Consider the following 23199-nt stretch of genomic DNA (forward strand, 5'->3'; position numbering starts at 1 on the left):
GAAGAGAAAGCAGAACCTTACAGGGCTAACTGACTTTCCTGGCAATAAGCAGCTAGATATAAAATAATGGTGTGAATAACACTGTGGTTTGGGTTCTTTTCAGCTCACAGAGAGTATTTAGCACTTTAAATTACTAATTTTGGCATATTTGCTTATTTTTATAAACTAGGTTTCTCTGTAATTCCTCCACCTCTTGAGAATAAAACAAGTTAGGCATCACTTTAATTTTGAAAGGAGTGTTTACTTCTTTTCACAATCATCAGCATTGTTTTCTTTGATACAAATCAAATTTCTGGCTTAGAAGCTACTTTTTGTTGTTGATATTGTTCTGTTGTTATTGTTTTGTTTTGTGTTTTGATTTGTTTGAGACCAACTTAAGCAACAAAGCTGTTGGAGTATTCCTTTGTTCTCAGTTACCTAGAGCAACTTCATTTTTTCTTTCTTCTGTAGGAATAATGATAATAACCTTCAATTCTTACATGTTTATAGTATAAAATTCCTTATTATTAGCAAATAAAACAGAAAAAAACCTCATGCATTTCAGTTACCTCAGGAAGTGTTAAATGACTAATAGTTAGAATATGTCAGGTTGTTAGAGAAGCTTAAGAAATACGAACCTATAAGCTTATGATGTGGTCCTGGCATCTTGCTGTTTTACGTTCTGATTATCTCTGCCATTCACCAACATTTACCTAATTGGTATCTGAAACTTCATTGCTCTCTGAAAGACTGTAATTCCATTTATGGTTAGCAGCCATCTCCAACATCAGGTTTTGCTATGGGAGTAATTTCCTCATATGGTATGTTTTTCTTACCCTATTAATCATTTACCTCAGTCATTCTAGTAGTAAAACAAATATAAGGGGAAAAAATAATTTTATGGATGTATGCAGTCGTTACTGTTTAATAGCAATGTCCAAAATTTTCAATTTCAGAGAATTTTACTTTTATTATACAATTAAGCTTACGGGCAATGTGTACATACTGTATCTAGAATTCAGCCTTTTCCCTTGATTTCTGCAGCCATTTGTAGGCATCCATGTGGAAAAAACAGGGAGTGTGTTGCCCCAAACATGTGCGAACGTAAACCTGGTTACGCTGGTTCTAACTGCCAAACCAATAGGTACAGCACTCATTAGTTTGCATAACAAATTTAATGGATAATTGATATTTCTAAACCATGAGCTTTATTCTACACAGCTATATGTCATCCTGATTGCAGAAACCATGGAAAATGTATTAAGCCTAACATTTGTGAATGCCCCCCAGAACATGGTGGAGCTACCTGTGATGAACGTGATAATTCAAATTAAAAATCAAATAATAAAGCCAAAATAATTCAATCTTTTCTTTAAAAACTTTTTTTTTTTTTTTTTTTTTTGGCATTACGCAGGCCCCTCACTGCTGTGGCCCCTCCCGTTGAGGAGCACAGGCTCCGGACGCGCAGGCTCAGCGGCCATGGCTCACGAGCCCAGCCGCTCCGCGGCATGTGGGATCTTCCCGGACCGGGGCACGAACCCGTGTGCCCTGCATCGGCAGGCGGACTCTCAACCACTGCGCCACCAGGGAAGCCCCTAAAAACTTTTTTTTAAAGATAATTCACATTTACTGTGTACATATTAATATATACTTATCAATGCTGGTGAGGGAATCCAGGTTTGTTAATATTTATTAAAAATAATTTATTGAAGATTTTAAAAACTTAAATTTACAAAATCAGAGAGTCAAAGAGCAGTAGCTCACTCATCCTTGGTAAAAGTATCTTCAGAAATAATTTTTTGTTATATTTTTAGTTATATGGTACCATATCCCTAACAAATATTTTAGCTTCAAACAAAGGACACATGCTTATTGAATAACTTGTCAGGCATGGTTCCAAGAAACTCTTAAATACCAAATAATTAGAAGATATCAGGTAGTAGGAAGAAACCTAAAAACTGATTTTTAAACACATGTCTATAGCCATATAATTTTATTGCCTTGGTTGAAATCTTAAGTGGAGAGTTTAGGAAATGGCATTCCTAAAATGGATAATATTTTAAGGAAACAAATTTGTTATTTTTTAAATAATATTTTAAAAGAATATATTTTAGTAGATTGTAGATGTATAATTATTAATAAACTGACAGCAATGTTAAATGTTTTCGTGACAAGGCAAGGCACAAATTAACAAATTACAGTAAATGGAGTGAACTAACAGAAACATTCAATATTAATTGCATATGAAAATAATTATAGAAATATAACTATTTGTAGGGCAGGAATGCCTAAGTCCAAGTCTCAATTTTCAGAAGAAACCTAAGATTGTATATTTCCATCCAGTTAACCAAAAGTTTTATAAACCAAAACATGCTGATGATTTATAGGTGTTTTTAGAGTGTGAACTCACAGTCAATCCCACAGAACTAAATTTCATGCTAAAATAGAACTGAGTGTACTATAAATTGCTCTTACCAGAAGGTTTTATGGTGGCTGTGCTTCATAAATATAAACTGACTTTTTCTTAATTAAGAGCTGACTTAACATAATCTGTGTCTGCAGAACTGTACACCACCTTGTCAACGTGGTGGCACCTGCTTGGCTGGAAATCTCTGCACTTGTCCTTATGGTTTTGTAGGACCAAGGTGTGAAACAAGTAAGCAAAGCTCTCTTGCACTCTAATATAACTGCTCCTTTGAATAGTCGATTGCTTTAATGCTAACTGAGATAAACCCAAACCCTAAGCAAAAAATATACCTTCTTCCTGATCTACTATGACGATTACCATTCTGCCTACCAGTGGGAGCACTGGGTGCTAGTACTAAGATAAAGAAGCTTGTTCTTAGAAACAACTGCTTTCTTGACCCTATCCATGACCACTTCTTTGAGATAACAAGAATTCTAATTTGTTCACTTGTATATAAATTTATCTCATTTAATTTATGTCTATGATTACTTTCATCAGTAACTAATAATTTTCCCAAATAGCCAAATCTTGTTTACCATTCATCTGAGTGGGTTTCTACTTTCCCCAGGTCTATTAACAACAACAACAAAACATAACTGAATGTGAAAATTGGAAACCATTTAAAGCCAAAATATAAATTGTTTTTATCTCTCTCTGATCTTATTCATTAGATGATGTGATTGGCAGTTATAAGCAACTAGGTCATAGCCAATAATATGACCAATTCCAAGCCTAATTTACCTTTCTTTTAGTTTTATCCTGTGATCTTAGCAGTTTGTAACAGGCACTGTGAAAATGGAGGCAAGTGCCTTACACCAGATGTTTGCCAGTGCAAGCCTGGCTGCTATGGACCCACCTGTAGCACAGGTAAAATCAGAAATATTTTCAATAAATATGTCGTTTAAAAGAAATTTAAAATTCATCAGTGTCCTAAGGACTTGCACTCAAAAACATAAAACTAGTCTGACAAAAACATAAAGCTAGTCTGACAAATAAAGTTTTTATTTCAGACAGAAATGTCTCATCTTCATCTTTTTCTTCTTGTATTAGACCACAGAGTGTATTCCAGCTTTACTGTTATCCAACCCAACCAATACTTTGTTTTTTGGCCTTTATTTTTCCCTCATCCGCTTGCCTTATAGTGGAGAGAATCTATCTGTGTTACATATTCAGGTCTCTTTCAAGTTTTTTATCACAACATACACATTCTATTTCATTAAACATTCAAGCAATTCTGAGTTAAAAGGACACCATAACATTATTCTATTATTTCTCACAGTATCAGGCTTAATTCTTTGGCAGCGGTGTTTGCAATTATCTATGTTTAATTTAATCCATTATGATCTAATGCCTTTTCTCAACATAAATTTAATTAAATATTCATAGCTTGACAACTGTGTATGAAGCATGATGCAAGGGGGAACAAAGATCAATTTCATGTTTTCCCCAATTTCAAGTAGCATATCAGTGAAGGAGACATGGGATACAATTATAAAAAAGACTATGATACAAGTTGTGTTACAAGTGATGTAATAAATGTACAGCTGCTTGGAAGCAGAGAAAAGAGAAATTAATTCTGGCAAGTGCAGTTAGGAAGAAAATTGTGTAGACTTTGGAGAACTGGCGAAATCTGCATTGAAAAATGGAATTGGGGGTGACTTTCAAAGTGAAACAAATGTAAAGAAGCAAAAACAAAGCATATTTTCGAAGTGTGCTAGGACTTAAATGCAGTGTTCCTATTTGAACTGGGAAGGTGACTTAAAGAGCTACACATGGCTGCATGTATTTGAGCAGATTACAGACTATCCTGTTTGTGCTGTTGAATTGCCTTCTCCTAACTTCCAATCATTTTTCCAGCTTACCGAGGGCATTCTTAATTCTAATCAAAGCCTCCACATTCTTCGCTTGGTAATATCTGTAAACTTAATGAACAAACTTTCAAAGCTATTATCTAGTTATTTCTCTTCTGTTTGGCAAAGTCTAAGTAACTATAGGTTATGGGTTTTACTGGCAGTGAAAATAAAATATTTCATTATGCACCATTTTGTACTTCAGTACAGCTTTCATTTTTTTAAATAATAAAACTTTTATGGTCTTTCTTCCTCCTGCTGTTCATTAGTTTTGTGTGACCCGGTTTGCCTCAATGGTGGTTCCTGTAATAAGCCAAACACTTGCCTCTGTCCAAATGGATTCTTTGGTGCACAGTGTCAGAATGGTAATTACTCTTTCTTTATAAATAAAAAGTCAAAGGGAAAGTTAGACACACACAGAGCTCTGATTAAGCACAAGACAAGTTTCAAAGGGAAGATGCTATTTATTTACTCTAATTCTTGTTCTGTTGCAGTTTTGGTCACCAAATGACCAGTTCATAGAAATATATGAGTTATTATGTAAAATGTTTATTTATTCAACATATGTTAGGCTCACGACCTTGGCACATTTGTAGGACCAAGATGTGAAACAAAAAAGCAAAGTTCTCTTGCAGTCTTTCATGTGAAATGATGTAATTTTTGTTGCCTTCTCAGCAAAAATTTTTGATTTACTGTCAATCTAATGTCCACTGTTATCTCATGATCTCTCATGCTTTAGTTTCATTAAACACTTAGGAAGAGCCAGCTATGCACAGCACTGTGCAAGGTGATATGGGGACATAAAGATGTACCATTTTCCCCCCTCATGGCCTGTTATTTTAACACTTTCCTTCATAGAGTTAATGCTACAAGTTTTTTCAGAATAATGGGCACGACCTGAAGTTGAGCACATAGGCATGAAATAATGTCAATAAATGAAATTTTATATGTATCTTCTGCATCTTCATATTTTTGAGTGTATGCAAAAAAGAGTAGATTTTTAGTATAAAACATGTCAGAATATGTCATAATTTAACTCCTAAAATATATACTTTCTTTGTCTTGTTACAGTTTGATTTGCAATCCTATTTTTTTTAACTTGGAGGTTAGCTTGGATTCTGAGATTGAAATTAATGTGGAGAAGAAACCGTCATTCTAATACTAGAAATTTGAGCACACAAATGAGTTTTTCTAGTTCAGATTTCTGTTAAGAAACTAGGTTATGAAAATGGAAAGTTAAGACTAAATTAAGGCAAATCTTGAAAACTAGGAGACTTACTAAATGCACGTTTAAGAGTTTTAGGTAGGGTTTTGAGTGGAGAATATAAGGAGGTAAATAAAAAGCATGTCTATCATGCTATTTGCAGTAGATGTAAGATATAGTAAGAAAAGTTCTGTAAAATGTATATGCCAACGATATAACTGGGTAAAGCAGGGACTCTAAATTACTAAATTGAACTAAAAATTATCTAATGAACATATGTCATGTTATAGTTTTTGGAATTAACAGTCTACAATTTCCTAGTGGCATGGAATCAGAAATTTACTTATAGTCTCCAGGCCTCAGACTTCTTTACTTTCAAGTTTGAACTAGACAGTTGCTGTCAAGTGTAAATGACACATACAGTGGACCACCTGCAAGTACAGTCAGCACATGGCTAGCTACCATTAAGTAATGGTATTATTGTCATAAGACATGTTACAGAAAGTGCAGAAGAAATGAGAACATGATCTTTATTTTTATTAGATCACATCCCCTTGTGAGGGAATGAAGGGAAGGGAAGATGGTATACACATGGAAAGCCACTGAATAAAATTAGGCAGAATATGGTTAAAAGTAATATGAGGAGTATATTCTGTGTATTCTATAGGATTTCAAAAGAGGAAGATAGACACTGAGCTGGAAACATCATGAAAGGTGAAACTACTCTATTAATAAGCGAGACTTAAAATGTGTGGCTGGAGAGATGATTAAATATATCTTCCAGTTTCCTTCATCCCTTAAATGCCATGAGCCCATTCCATACAGAAAGTGAGGCCAGATTACTTGGCTCATTTTGGAGTTTGGTGGAAGATCCATCTGAGGCCTGGAGAATCTCATGAATATATACATGAAAGTGGGTTTTCTCCTAAACCTCCTTTTCTTAAAATGTGATTGGGGTGGGCATGACCGAGCCCAAGTTTATGTCATTTCTCTATATTACTTTAATTACATATACTTTTCTGTATATATGTAGTATTTATCTCTACACTCAAGTTTTGTAGAGTAGATGAGTATTGATTATAACAAGGCTATCCATTATAAAAGGGTCTTTTATTCTTTTCAAGTTTTAAATTTCTAACCACAGGTATTTCCCATGGTGCTTTTGTAATGGAAAGAGTACACCTTTCTTAATAAATAGAAATAATCTTAAATTGTATAAAGATTAGGAAGCAGAAAATGTAAGAGCATTTCTCCATAATAAAAAGTACCAATAAAAATGCCAGAGAAAGTAAACTCAATCATTAACCAGAAAAGGCTCAGTCTAAAATAGTGGAAATTATCCATTTGCTGAAACATTCAGTTAATATTGTTTTTATACATAAGTACTTCATTATTTTCACTTATAAATCTATTTGAAATCAGTTGAAGTTTTCTTAGTGTTTGGAAATTTAAAAAGCAGCTATTAAAGATGGATCTAATTCAATTCAAATGGGGAGTCTGTCTACCAAGGCCCTATTACCAAAACCAGTTAGTTTGACATTCACTTTTTAAACACAAACTAAAATCCACTTAATCATCACTTAAGGAAAATTAAATTAAAAAATTTATAGGCAGGTTTGCCTATGTATTATTGTTTTTTAAATAACTGCATTTAATTGTCATATCAGTAAGAAATATGAAGCAATAAAAATCCTCTCATAAAAGATTATAAACATTAACTTCTGAACTCCATGGAACAGAATCATATACATAGAAGATACTAGTACAGCGTATTCAGGATTATCCAATAAATATTCCTGACAAAGCCAAAGATTTATTGTTAAAAAGATTTTTCGCCAGGCATTCACAGGAATAAGTCAAATATAAAGCTCTGCCTTCGTGACCTCAGTAGGTATCCAAAAGTTAACTTTAAAGTTTTTTCTAAACATCATGTGACCAATGTTGAGTTTTTCTAATTTCCACAGGAACAGATATTCTTATTTTGAGCTCGGTTTTGACTTCTTTTCTTGGTTTTTCCCAGGTCATTTCACTCTATATGCACTCTAATACTGAAGGCTCCACTGGTTATGAACAACACATTTCATAATTCACCCATACATTTCAAATTGTGCTAACCCACTAGCAACTTACAGCTATAAGCATTGTATTTTATGACTTAGAAAGGACGGTTTTAATGACTTGCAGTGGTGATCTTTTATTTTAATAACACATTTCTCTGCCTTATGTCCCCATAGATATAAGCACATGATGCAATATTTAATATATAATAATTGAATATGTGATATTCACAGATTGCTGTCATGTGTTCCTTTAGCTATCTGTCACCCTCCCTGTAAGAATGGTGGTCACTGCATGAGAAATAACGTGTGTGCCTGTCCTCAAGGATACACTGGTGGGAGATGCCAAAAAAGTAAGACACTACTAAATGTGTTTGCCAACTACATGTAAAGCAAACATATTAAATAGCAAAACTACTGATATTTAAGAACTGATATTTCATCCCTTTACCTTAAGGTATCTGTGATCCCATATGCATTAATGGAGGAAAGTGCATGGGACCAAGTCTTTGCTGTTGTCCTTCTGGCTGGACAGGGAAACAATGCAACACACGTAAGAGAAATACTCTTAAAATGCTGAAGTCTACATGGGAACATAAAGCAGAATTTCAGACAAAGAGCATTTTCCTTGTTTTCTGTTTCCTTGTTTTTATTTTTTTTATTTGTTCCTACTTTAGAATATATCTTTTCGAAATAGAAAGAGTAAAATGCCAAGTCCTCTGAACTCATTCTTTCAGGTTAGTGGAGGTAGAGGATATCCTGTATTTTCCAGTCTGTTCACTACAGTTGCCAGGATAAATGACAAGTCTTTAAGTCCTGGTCTCTCAGTCTTAAGTAGGAGTCAGGGGAAGGTTTTTAAAAAAGTACTGATTCCTTGGTCCCATCTCAGACCAATTCAGAACCTCCTGAGATGGGGTACCACTGCTTTCAAGTCTTGCTAGTTTTTAAGATGATGGCAGCTCTCCTCATTCAAATGTTTCATTTTTTTCTTTTTATAATTATTTAAAATTAGCAGCTATTATAATGTATTGGCCAAAGTGTAAAATGAGAAGCAACATAAATGTCTAACAATTGGGGAAAAGCTTTAAGGGAAAAGATCCTTTAATCATTGATTTTTAACTGTTTCTCTTTTTTTAATGAAAATTTTTATGGTTTATGATAGGATTTGACTAGTAAATTATTAACTTGTTTATTTCTCTACTTGCAGCTATCTGCTTTCAGAAATGTAAAAATGGTGGTGAGTGTATTGCTCCTATCATATGCCATTGTCCTACGACATGGGAAGGAGCACAGCATCAAATACATAAGGCTACAGAATTTGCTTTCTAATCTATGTTCTGAATTTGAATCTATTATAATTATCAAACAAAGTATAGCTTTAGGAGAAATATACAGGGTAAAATAAATCCCAGCATGTTGATCCATTAAAAAGAGAGTTTTAGAAATAAAAGGATATCATCCATTTCTATACCCATTTTAAAAAAGAAAGTATGGTATAGTATATTAATATTTTGTGTGACATAGATAACTCCAAATTACGATCTGTGGGTTGCCAGTGAAGTTCTCTTAGGTGGTCTCTCTTTTTATTTTAAAAGATCTTTCTTTTTCCTCCAGTTTTATTGCAATATAATTGACATTCTGCACTGTATAAGTTTAAGGTATACAGCATAACGATTTGACTTACATAAATCATGAAATAATTACCACAAGAAGTTTAGTGAATATCCATCACCTCATATAGCTACAACATTAAAGAAACAGAAAAAAAATGTGTTTTTCCTTGTGATGAGAACTTCTACTGTCTTAAAACTTTCATATATAATGTATAGCAGTGTTAATTATATTTATTGTGTTGTATGTTACATCCCTAGTACTTATTTAACTTATAACTAGAAGTTTGTATCTTTTGACTATTTTCATCCAAGGGGGAACTGGATAAAGAAGGTTTTAATATAAGTTTAAATGTTTTTCCATATTATAAGGTAGGTATATATCTATCATGGAAATTATAGAAAATATGAAAAAGTTTTTAAAAATTAATCACTCCAAATTCCACCACCCAGAACTAGTTTCTGTCTTGATTTTAGCATTTTAGTTATTTCCATTCAGTTTTAGTCATAAATTTTTACATAGATGGGATCACAGGGTATAAAGGAAAATCAAATTTAATGCAATTATGAAATTTATGAAAACTTGAAATAACATGTTAAAATATTAACAAAGATTAATAACTCAATGGGAAAAATGGAAAATCTCAAAATATTTTCAAATGCTCAATAATTACATAATATCAAAACAGGTGATCCAAGTGTATAGTAAACTGAAATAGCACAATTGTAAAATGACTGTGCCTTTTTACTAGAAATACCTGCTCTGCTTTTCATGTATCAGAGATTCTGCATATAATTTTTATGACTCTTAGACTTTATTTTATTAGTAATTGCTATTATAATTTACACATTTCTCATCCTAGGAAAATATTTTCAAAGAATTCATTAAGTACTAGTACTTACATAAGAATTATGTGCTCAAAAATAAATAACTTTCATTGAAAGTTAGATGGGATAAAATGCTAGAAAAAAGAACTAGCAACCTCAGTTTGGGCTACTCATTCTGAAGAGAGTTTGTATGGAACATGAGAGAGAATGATAAGATGCTAAAAGCACATTAATGTGGAAATATGCTCCAGTAATTGTGGATTAAGGTACTCTGAGCACAGCCTGAAGATGTGCACCCTGTTTTTGCATCTTGTGTTTGCACCTTGTGTTTGCACCTTGCACCTTTATGTGAATTTTTTGAAGTCCCCTTCCTCAAAATGCTTTACTTCCATCTGTCTGGAAACAGTCTAAATATTGATGATGTTATTTATATAAGATGTGTTACTGCCATCTTCTGGAAAATTGTTGTAATAAATATTTGAATCTGTGATGTCTGTGATATGAACAGTGCTTCCTTAGCTGTGGAACCTTGTGCATTACATAACCTGCTCAGCCATACACAATAGCTCTGATGAAAACATACCTTTCAATGTTGCATTTATATTAAAGGGAATATTATTCTTGAATTATGCAAGCTTCCAATATGAGCTCTTGAAACAGATTCCTCTCCCATGAAAAATAACTGTATTGTATATAATTTTATATTCCTATTTTTAGTCAATATTACTTAAAAGCATTTCCATGTCCTTAAAGATGTAATTTTAAATGATATATTAAATTCCATAATATAAATACTATAATTCACTTGACCTTTCCTCTCATATTGAACATTTCTGTTATTTAGAAATTGTTACTATTATAAGCATTTTGCTCTGTAGGTGGGTAGGTAGATAGAAAGAAAGAAAGAAAGAAAGAAAGAAAGAAAGAAAGAAAGAAAGAAAGAAAGAAAAGACAAAAGATAAATAGATACAGTATTTAAAAATTGCATAGGGAGAGATTTTAAAGAAGAAATTTCTAGTACAGGTAGTGTGAAGATCTTTAGGAAGCTTCCAATAGAGTTGTTTCACATTAAACTTCCATTGATAGTATATAAAATTGTCTGTTTTTCCATACATTGGTCAGTACTGAATTGTCCCTTTTAAATCTTTGCTAAAAAAATTTTTATTAAAAAGCAAATTATGAATGCTATCGTATATTACTGATTTGAATCTTCTCTCTATAGAAAACAAAAAGATGTATTTTAAATACTTTAAAATGTAGCCAATGAAAATTTTGTTTGCTTTAATAATATCTTTATAAAATACTGAAACTGTTGTGTTGAGTTTGGGGGTGTTTTGTCTTTTGATATGTGTATGTATGTGTGTGTTTGCACGCTGGCTGCAGAAATACAGGAGTGCAATTGGTCATTCATAGACTCTTATGACTATTTTTATAGTCAAGGTGCTGAATGGCTTCAGACCATTGGAATAGAATATGTCACAAGCATTTGTGTCAAAAGGTGGTAACTGTAAAAACTTGTGTATTGCAGCAATCTGCTATCAAAAGTGTCTTTATGGAGGCAGATGCGTACTCCCCAACATATGTTCTTGCTGCACTGGATATACTGGAGTCAAATGTGAAAAGAAAATACAGGTATTTTACATTTTAAACAAAGTATATGTTAGATGTCGACATATGCCATCTACTCAGATATTCTACTTAGTGATTTTTACCTATCTGTTAATGTTTTATTTTCTTTTACTTCCAAAATAGAAAACATACAAGATTTTTCTATTTGCCCCCAAAACTAAAAGTAATATCATTCTTGTGTCATTACAGAGTTATCTTATTATTCAAAATTTTGATGTGCACTTAAAGAATTTCAGTGTGTAGATAACAACCATCAAACATAATGCAATATATCATGGCATGAGAGCTGACAGAAAGCAAATACCTCACAATATGGATTTAAGACACTAATAATTTATATTTGGTCAAATACGAGGTAAAAAGACCACCTTCACACTTTAAAAAAAATTCCCCACTTTTATATCAATGAATCACGACTTCATTGATTTTGGTAGGTGCGTGTTTCTAAACATTTTCAGTGGATCATATGCCACTGAAGCCTTGAATATCCTCATTCTTTTCCCTGATAGTAGTTCTCTCTCCATTTACTCCCTATTAAAATCCATTTCAGGGAAAGCAATAAAAAACTCTTCATATCATTACAATTAGGATTTATTTGTATTTGGAAAATCAAGAAAGCAAAGGAAGAAGAAAGGCTTTCTTGCAGTTGCCCCACACTTAACTTACAAGGCCAGTGCTATGTAAACATCTATTTTAAAAGTTTCTGTGATCATATCGGTACTTATAAAATGAAACTGAATTTTTTAGGTCTCCAATCTTAAATTTCTAAATATCAATAGCCAAGATATTTTTTCTGTCCTAATTCCTACATATACCAGGGTGACTCTAACGATCACACACACACACACACACACACACACACACACACACACAAACAGTTGCAGCAGAACTCTCCAAAAATTTCTTAAAGTTAATCTGTATTAGATTTAATTTAAAAAGCAATTATAGGGACTTCCCTCGTGGTCCAGTGGTTAAGACTTCGCCTTCCAGGGAAGGGGATGCAGGTTCCATCCCTGTTCAGGGAGCTAAGATCCCACATGTCTTGTGGCCACAAAACCAAAACATAAAACAGAAACAATATTGTAACAAATTCAATAAAGACTTTAAAAATGGTCCACATCAAAAATACATCTTTAAAAAAAACACAATTATATGCTATTTAGCACTTCAAAAAACCCAAGGGTCATGAATATCAAAGTATGCTGGAGTATTATATTTTGAAAAATGATAAGGAATTTTCTTCCCAAAGCAAGATACTGAATCAGTCTGGCTTAGAGGCAAAGTGGATGTATATATATGTTTTTCTTCTAGCACTGGTGTTCATCCTGGAAGGATATGTCCCCCATTTTGAAAAAAACAAGATTATAATAGTACTATGGTTTGAAAACTAGGAAACAAAAGTTATTGACTATTTGATCAGCTATTGTTGAGAAAAATAAATATAAAAGTTTGAGTTACCTGGGTTTGTAGGCAGCCTAAATATAATTTTTTTTATTTTATTTGAGATTTTTATGGCACGGAAAACCCTATGACCTCAAAAGCTTTTAACTCCACTTTGACAGACTAAACTAGGTTACTTCTCTATATTCTATTTTTATGCATTTCTTTACTGCCTGAATCCTTCCTCATGTGATTAATAGCAGATCATCCTCATCCCCATTAATGTTGCTTCTGAGACTGCATCTGGAAACATATTAAGGAAAGAAGAACAGAAGGTCATGGGGAAGGAGAAGGAAAACAAAACAAAAAGACTAGCCCAAGGACCTCAAGTCCTGCTTTACTATAACCTGCTCTCCCAAGTTCTTATGGATTGCTAGAATTTCAATAAAAGAGACCAAGAATTACTGGCTAGAAACAAAAGACACAAATAAAGAGGAAATGGGGAAGGATGGTGCTAAAGAGGGTGGGTTGATGAACAGCTTTGAGAGGTTTCATAACTTGCTGCCTAGCTGCTAACTGTACTTACCATATCCCTGCCACTTGTTTGCTCTGTGACCTTGGGCAAGGTATGCCACCCTGACCCTTAATTTTTTTCATCTGTAATATGGAGCTAATAGTAACACCTATCATGGGGTTGTTGTAAGGATTAAATATGTTAATATATGTGAAGTACCTAGAACAGTGCCTGGTATGTAGAAAATACTATGTAAGTTCATTGGTAGTTGCATTGAATAGAGGAATAGAGAGAGGTGGAGAAGGACAAGGATGGGCAAAGAGACTTGAGAGAAATGTTGCAATGTGTTATGAATATCAAAAGTCATTTCCTGAAGGATATAAAAAATTTTATTTGGTTTAATTGAGCATGGATGTTTCTTGAATGTAACTCTGCCAAGATGGAGTCATGTAGTATCCAAGCTCCATTCAGTCACAACTGTTTTGACATTTAAATATGATCTTGATTAGGTCTCAGTTTTATGAAAGCAGTACTTAGTCTCTAGTGGCAAACACAGAACCTGAAAGAGCTTTATGTATCATGTCAGGGGGAAGGAAGTAGCAAATAATGAGTCAGAGTTAACTGTTTTTTTAATATTCTTTGAAACTTGATTTCCCTCTTCCTACTACAGATAAAACACCATTGAGTAATATCAAGTATAAGAATGGAAATTTTTATTCAGAAACATTGAAGTTAACTACTTGAAGTTTATTTGAACATCATTTTTAAAGCTATTTTAAAGGCTGAAGAAACTAATAAATACAGACCGGTCTTAGTTGTTAGAGAAAAGCAAAGAAGAAATCCAGATAATCAAAAATTTACTTTGAAATGTGATTTGATATTTACATATTGAAACGATGTTTCTGATATTCCTGACATTCACAATATTTAATAAACTGAACATTTTCCCAGTCCTTACTGTGATGGTGTTTTTATTATCAGGGATCAGTCAGCATAACAGAAGCCATTTGATGTATCCAGATATAAAGTGTTAATGCGGAATTAGGGACTCTCAGGACTGTTGGAAGAGCTGGGGTAAAGATGGGGGAAGGATAGGGTAGAGGTCAGAAAGCAGCTGCTGAAGGTCAGAGACTGAGAATGAAGATGTCAGCCTGTTTCCAAGCATCCAGCTGCAAACACCTCTGAAAAAATAATGGCTTCCTATTCATTTCCATCTTCTAACTCTCTAGAAAGTTTTCTTCATTGGTGAACTCTAACCCAGAACCACACAGAGAAGGGGATTCTGGAAAATGTAGACCCTAGCCTTAGAAGGAAGTGACAGTGGTGCCAAAGGGACGAAAGTGAGCTAACACAAGACATAATAAAAGTTCTGCATCTTATTGCTTTGGACTGTATTCCAGAGATAAAGCTATTACTTTTCACTGATAAAACATCATATTTAGTCTCATCTGTTTATTTTTCACCTCTACTCTTTCTGCTGCTCTGACCTGTACCATTCTGAACAGAGGGGAAGAAAAAATGTAATTGGGTGTTTTAAAAGACTTACTTAGTCATTGTGTTTACGTGAAAATGTCTTTTATTTATCTGTTCTTTCAGTACCTTGATCTGTTTTGGTGCAGAAGCAAGAGAGAAACTATCACAAAATCAAATCCTTCTATAAATATCAAAAGAGAATTGGATGCTTAATAAAAGAACATTTAAATGACATGATTGTTGAGGAAGTGGGAATGTCAACAGGGAATATACAAATAATTGAAAGATCTGTCTCAGAGATGAAAATAATTACACGTTAACTAGAGTTATAAAACTTCCTTTTCTCTACTATCTTATATTTGACCTCAAACTTTTCATTATCTTTTTCAAAAAACATTTTAATTTGAACATGCCTATTTTAAATCATGTAAGTTTACAAAACTCATTTTGTTCTTTTAAGTGAAAAGACTAAGCATTTCTAAGCCATGTCTAAAATTATAAGATAAAGTAAGACATTATTAGAATAAAATTATTGCTAACTTTGATAAGAATCTTTTTAAGTAATAGCACTCAATGTCACAATTAAAGAGATTTTATCATTTCATATTTGCTGAAAGGTAGTTTTAAAGAATCATTTAAGAGAATATAACATGTTTTACTATGTTTTATTTTATTACCAAAATTACAGAAATATAAATGCAAAATAAACCTTTGACAATTACTGTGTGCTTAAATTTTTAAGCTGCTGTGAAAATATGAATACTAGAAAGAAAAAAGTAGTTAAAGTGAATATTTTTTTAAGTTAATAATTAGAATTGAAATTCCTACAAAAATAGTTAAATGAAATAGCTATAATTTTTAAACTGTTTCTGCCTCCTTTGCTGAGTATACAACATTGTAATTTTATTAGTAGCTTTACTAAGTTGATCTTCAGCGTACTTTTTATGGTTAAAATGTTATAACAGCTGAAGGATTTATTCTGAAATGTCTAAACCAATACTTTAAAATCTTCATAAATATTTCCTAGATCCACACCAAGAATCCCAAGCTACAATTAAAATATTAATCAGTAGACTATGCATTTATAATAGATTTAATGGACCTGAATATGCTAATAATGAAGAAATGTTATGGTTTACAGTTTACAGATTTTATATAAAAGCACTCCTTATGAAAGCTAATGACTCGTGCAAATGGAAGCAGTGTTTTAGAAATATAATGTGAGTTTTGAAAAACAAGGAATTTGATAAATTTATGAAGAAATTTAATTTTTTCTTACTTCTTGGTTATATTTTCACATCTATTAACTTGAACATTTTTTTAACCAAAATCTATTTGGAAAATATTTTGAAGATAATGAGTGTTCAAGATTTTAAGCAAAAGTACTTTAAAATGTGTAACTTTCAATGTTTACCTTATAAGTCATTTTCCATAAAAGAATTCAGGTCTTAAACCTTGTTTAATATGCTTGACTATTTTGTGTTTATTCATGTTAACATTTAAATGAAATGTCTGAGTTATCAAATATTCTTATTCTTTCTTTGGCCCTCTAGTGTTGGGAAGACCTAGGTTTTAATTCAACCCCAAATCTTCACTCCACCTCTTCCCAGTTATAGGGACTTGCAGAGAGAGATTTACCTCCCTCTATATTTAATTCCTTCATTTGTAAGATAGGAATAAATAATATTTACTTCAGAGGATTACTGGGTAATTTTAAATTTAAAATGAGATAATTATAAATAATTTTTCACAATGACTGTCATCTAATAAATGCCCAGTGCATGGGTTTTATCATATGTTTTTTGTTGCTAAAAATGAATATGTGGAACCAGCTGAGGAAAAGATGACAGGTAGACTTCCTCTATTTTATTATTTTTTTTTATTTTACTTCCCCAGTGATTACTGTATATATTGGTGTTTCTTGTTCCCTGATTAAAGAAAGAATTTACTTTTAAAAAGCACTGATTGAACAATATGTACATTAAAAGTAAGATAAAATAAGTGAGTGCAAATTTTAGATCAACTCTGGCAAACAGTTATTCAGGACCAGCCTAAAAAGGCTAAAAGTGGCAGGCATATAATGACTAAATTTTGTGAGCTCCATGTGTGCCAAGCTGATTCTAAGCGGTCTGCCAGGGTTAAGCTGATAACACCTCCTATTTACTCCTTAAATAGCAACTATGGATGTTCCGTGAGAATAAAAGAAAGGGCAGACAAACTAGATGACATTTAAATTTATATTTTTTTTGTAAGGACAGTCTTGTCCATCATTGTGAAAACAATTTCAAACTCAGCTGTAAAGTTTTTAAAAATTGTTTCTACTGCCAGATGAAATTAGCAGAGTTTTGCCTGCAGATGGTGCTAGATCCTCAGTTCCCAGGTAACACGCAAGAAGTGCAAAACGACCATTTAGTAAGAGAGCACATTAAATATTTAATGCAAACGACATTTTTCAAAAATAAACTGCTTCACTAACACAACAGTCTTTCTTGTGAGCCTAGAAGTCTTCCTTACATCTAGTGATTAATCAATAATTACAGCCACTTGGCTGACTGTAGTTAACAATTCCCATCGTGCTAGTAAGGGATGAGTTGCATTTGAAGATTTGGTGACTTAATCTCTATGAGATTTAAATTGCTGTGAGAAGTATTAAGGTAAGCAGAAAACCTTTTGTTTTTCATACAAACATTAAACTTGGAAAATTCTAGCAATTAAAATAGCCAGTACTTTCAGATATTTCAAAATTATACCTCTTTTTTTTTTCCTGTTACTGACAAATAATCATAAGTGAAGGATAATGGATATTCTTCTTGGAACCATAATTTTATCTGATGTAAGTAGGGTCCCCCCAGTTATATGTCTTACATATGACAATACCTGGAAAGTCATTGACTTGAGACACTAGGAACTTGAGAAAAGTATTAAGGATTACTGAACACAATCATTATAGTGAGAATAATTCCACTTTATTTCCCAATTCCCTCAGATAGACAGAAATATAAATAGACCAAACATACATAGATTCTGATATCAAACTTAAATCTTGCTCACCAAGGAATTGTCCTTGCTAGTGTGGCCAAGAGATACTGCTATGGTCTAATTTAGATTCTCATTCTAAGATCTCAGGATCTTCATTTGCATTTCCTTTACTGCTTTGGTTCAGTGCTGCCTGAGCTGGGATGCTCCTCTCTTGGTTGAGGGCTCTGATCATGAATCAAAGGAAATTCTTAGGATTTGCTTTTCCATGGCTCCAAGTTGTGTTTTTAGCCACCAAGACCTGTCATTCATTTCTAGGCAAGATCTTGATGATGCCTCCTATGTTACTTTATTGAGCAGGCAGCTGCAGGATGCCTCATCCCCCTACTCTGACCTCTTCATGGCCACATCAGTGTCCTCTGCTGGTGCATTCTCACTGATGATTTGCAATTTCTGAGGACCAGGAAATAAACAGGACTTTTTTTTTTTCCTTTCAAATCCTTTCTTGTGACAATAGTCAATTCTTTCTTTGGAGATGACCTGAAACCTATCTCCCCACAGCAAAGATTCAAGACATTTTCAGTGTAATGCCATCAACATACCCTGCCTGCGGTGTTACAAAGTGAAATAAATAAAGCATCAGAGATGCTGTGTAGAGTGTGACCACTTCATTTCCTACACAGCAGCCTACAAAAGAGTAGAATGGTTCAACCCACGAAAAAATCACAAGGCAGCAGCAGAGCTTGGTGAAAAATGTGGGCACCTTCTCAGAGAAAATGCATCATGTCTCACATGAGTGACAAAAATATTTTGAAAAATATTTTAGTTTTCTTTTTCTTCCCATAAAAGAAGAAACAGCTGTAGGAAATGGGAACTGACCTTGCCAGAACATAAAACCTGAACTGCTCATTTTGAGGGTTGGCATATAGCTGTGTGCTGGGCTCTGAAAAGCAGAAGTGGGATTCTTCTAGAGCCATATGGTTGAATCAAGAAGGGCAAAGGGTTAGAGCAGACAGAAGGCAGTTTACAGGTAATGACAAAGTCCTGAAGCATAATATATTCTAAAATGCTTCCAGTCTTAGATTCACATTAAAAAGGAGGAGGCTGCCAAGAAATACACTAATGTGTTTTTCTCCTGAGAGAACAAAGATCCCCAAAGCACTACCTGTCAGCTCTGCTTAGGTGACCTTACCTTCCAGTCACTGTTAAACCGAAGAATTAAGAGAGAATCTTATTTCTAATTGTTTTGAACATCATGATAGTCTTGCAAATGAATACCTACTGAGTTTCCACTAAAACACAAAAATCCTTCATTAACCCATATAGGCAGGCTGATTACAGGCTCTGCCAATCTGTATTACTAAGCACTAACTAACCTATTGAGACAACTTGCTAGAAAGAGAGTTGTTTCATTCCCCATCCCTCAGGGAAAACAAAACTGACAAGCATGGTTGAAACCAAGATGGATAAACAGTTTGTAGCTTCTGATAGAATTCTCCTGCTGAAAATACATATGTGAGATTTTAACTAATTAGGCCTCAAGCTCTTTGCAAAAGCCACATTGCAATTAATTAAGATGCTACTCATTATTTTTCAAAACACAAATTCTTTATCATAATTTACAAAACTGTCAGAGAAAACATATTCACACTACCATATTATAGTTTTTATGCTAAAAGAGATAAAATATTTAAGACGAACTTGGTTATTTTTAAGTTGTTCATTTCAGTTGAACTTGGCATACTATTATGAACACTTTAGCTAACATGTAATTATAATTGAATTAACTGAAAATTAAAGTCAAGATTTGTAACCTTTCATTGAGACCCAAATTTAAAGAATTATCACATCCACTATTAAAAGCAGTGCTATGAGGGACTTCCCTGGTGGTACAGTGTTTAAGAATCCACCTGCCAATGCAGGGGACACAGGTTCAAGCCCTGGTCCGGGAAGATCCCACATGCCACGGAGCAACTAAGCCTGTGCACCACAACTACTGAGCCTGCGCTCTAAAGCCCGCGAGCCACAACTACTGAGCCTGCATGCCACAACTACTGAGGCTGCATGCCACAACTACTGAAACCTGTGCACCTAGAGCCCATGTTCCACAAGAGAAGCCACCACAACAAGAAGCCCGTGCACGGCAACAAAGAGTAGCCCCCGCTCGCTGCAACTAGAGAAAGCCCGTGCACTGCAACAAAGACCCAACACAGCCAAAAATAAACAAATAAATAATTTTTTTTAAAAAAAAGAGCAGTGGTGTGAAAGGGGACCTGTCAGTGGGAATCTTGAAAGATACAATTAAGAGAACACATAAAAATTTTAAATAATAACCTCTGATATATTACTCTTTTAATAATTTATTTTAATTAGTAGAATAATAATTCCACTGCCAAAAATGTTTATTGCGGCAGTTTCTAATACTAAAAAATAAATAATAAAATATTTTAAGTGAGCATCAATAGGAAAAGAGTTAAGTTATTATACATCCGGCTATGAAATTTCTATAGACCATATAAAAGAGTAAGTCATGCAGAACTTTATCTTATATCTTTTAAAGATGGCTATGTTATATTAAATGAAAAATACGAAAAGGCAAATTTTTAGACAATAATTATACTACACTCTCATTTTAAAATGTGTATGTCTTTTCATGCACATATGTTTTTAATAATAGAAAATTTCTATAAAGACATATCAAATTTTTAAAACTGGTTACCTTAGGGAAGTATGATCAAGAGCTGAGGGGTGATATATGTAGATTTTAATTATTACTTCTTATATATATTTGTGTTGCTTAAAATTTTTATAGTGATCTTCAATTATTTTTGTAATGTATACTTTTGCAGAATTTTCGATTAGCCTCAAACAATGCAGCTCTCTTGAAATACCAAGTAAGAGTCATTCAGAATAATATACATGAATTGAAAATCAAAGAACCACTGCATAGTTTATCTTAACTGAAAAGGAGCAATAAAAATTAATTAAAAATTTTAAATGTTATTTGTAGAAAATTTTAGTTGCGGTACTTATACTCTTTTCACAGTAAAAGATTTTCCTGATTATTGCATATGTATTTAAGTTGGAAACTGTTGTATTTAAATTAAGGAGAATGGTTTACAGTCCCATGAGAGTTATCATAAGATTAAAACTAATTGCTCAGAATTTTCATCTGAGGCCAAACTGGACAGGTAATCAGTCATAAGCTAATGTTATTAGCTTGATTCATGTGATCAAACTCTATTTCTGATAATACGAGGCAAGGGGGTGGGCAGGAAAGAAATATGCTACATATAAAAATGATGGAATGAAGTTCTTCTGTTTGCATTAGTTTTAACATTTAGAGGTCACATTTACAGCAAAGACTTGAGTTTACCACCTGAATAATTCAAGCAAAAAACTCACATTTGCCTAAATTCATGGGAGCAAAAAACCACAAAATATTTTTTCTATTTATAAGTTTGTAGAGTGCCTTTTATGTGAAAATTTTGGAGGCTTATGTGAATTAACTATAGTTTAAAATGAATTAATGAACATTTTACTTTAAAGATAGAATTAAAATACACTATCCAATGTATATATATAATCTGAGGTATGGAGGAATGAAGCAAACTTCCCCAAAGACTCATAAATCAGATAAAATGCAATGGTTAATTTTCAGTAGAATCTAAACTTATCAAGGGTCAGTCTTGACTAGGTACAGATTTGTTTTGTTTCAGAAAATGACCACTATCTTTCTTTTTGAAAAAAATATGTGATATTTGATACATACAAAAGAAAATGGCACTATATCTCTAAAGTTATAAAGCGTACCAAAATGGACACATACAATTCAATCATTCAATTCAGAAATATGCCAATGCCAACACAGTTGCACCAGTTTCTATGCTCCTCTTATAATCCTGCTTCTCCCCACTCCAAACTATGTCCTGTATTTTGTGTTTATAACCTGCGCTAGACAACCTCTAAGATGGTCCCCAATAACCACCACATCCTGATATTCACACCCTTATGAAATCCCCTTCTTTTGAGGGTGGGCTGAACTTAGTGATTCACTTCTAACAAATAGAGTATGACAGAAGGAATGGCTGTCTCTTCTAAAATTAGGTTATAAAGTAACTAGCTTCTCTCCCTACTCCCCCTTCTCTCTTTCTTCCCACTCTCCTTCTCATTCTGCCTCTCTTAGTCTTTGAGGAAGGCCAGTTACCTTCCTATCAGTTTACCCATGAGAAAGCTTATACAGCAAAGAACTGAGGGAGGCCGCCAGCCAACAGCCAGGAAGAACCGAGGCCCTTAGTCCAACAACCCAGGAGGAATTGAATCTGGATAAAAACTATGAGTGATTTTGGAGTGGATCATCCCCAAGTCAAGCCTTGAGATGAGACCATCATCCTGACTGAAACCTCAAAAGACACCATGAGCCAGAGCGTTCAGTTAAACCATACCTGAATTCCTGACCTGCAGGAAATGTGATATAAAATCATGTTTTTTTGAGCCACTATGTTTCAGAATAATTTGTTAGTCAGCAGCAGATAACAAATGTATTATCCTTGCCTTTAAAAAGTTTTGATAAAGAGCACAGAGTGTATTAATTTCTGTTAAATCGAACTTTTAAATTGTGTTGTTCAATTCTTCATCTTGTGAATTTTTCATCTGCTTAATCTTCTAATAATTTAGAAAGCTATTGAAATCTTTTAATCTTTTTTTTTATTTGTCTAGTTCTCCCTGTAGTTTTATCAAATTTCCCTTTATATACTTGAGGCCATTAAAAGTTTCTAGTATACTAAGCCTTTTATTAGGTGGATAGACTCTGGAGACAAATTGCCTTCTGGATTTCAATCCTAATCTTATTCCTTACTATCTGTCTGATTTTAAGCAAATTATTTAACCTCCATCCCTCCATTTCTTCACCTAAAAAATGGAAATATAAATACTGCCTACCTGTTGGATTTAAATGAGGTTTAAACAAGTTAATACTTACATGCATACAACAGTAGTTGATATACAGCTATTGGTAAATCACCATATGTTCTGACTTCTTTATCCCTAATAATGCTTTTTGGTTAACAGTTACTGAATGCTACTTAAAAATTATTTTGAAAACTACCCCATCTTTTTAACAATTTTTCCTGAAAAAAATATATTTTCCTGACTAATCTTTTTCTACTGTAACCTTCTGTCTCCTTAGGTTTTATGTGTGCTTCTGGAATTCAATGTAAGGCTGATTTTTTT

The 23199-nt window shown here is 33.3% G+C and overlaps 1 protein-coding gene across 1 annotated transcript in view; it reads left to right on the top strand.

The window, feature by feature from the left end:
* Positions 1–14469, top strand: part of VWDE (von Willebrand factor D and EGF domains) — a 34119-nt gene extending 19650 nt beyond the window's left edge. The window contains 10 exon segments of the mRNA XM_073810161.1: positions 964–1115; positions 1197–1310; positions 2533–2635; positions 3218–3313; positions 4566–4661; positions 7815–7910; positions 8015–8110; positions 8765–8860; positions 11524–11627; positions 14189–14469. Coding sequence (XP_073666262.1) covers positions 964–1115; positions 1197–1310; positions 2533–2635; positions 3218–3313; positions 4566–4661; positions 7815–7910; positions 8015–8110; positions 8765–8860; positions 11524–11627; positions 14189–14203 — 968 coding nt within the window. The 3' untranslated portion in view covers positions 14204–14469.
* Positions 14470–23199: the final 8730 nt, after the last annotated feature.

Source organism: Tursiops truncatus, chromosome 9, assembly GCF_011762595.2.
Source record: "Tursiops truncatus isolate mTurTru1 chromosome 9, mTurTru1.mat.Y, whole genome shotgun sequence".
Lineage (NCBI taxonomy): Eukaryota > Metazoa > Chordata > Mammalia > Artiodactyla > Delphinidae > Tursiops > Tursiops truncatus.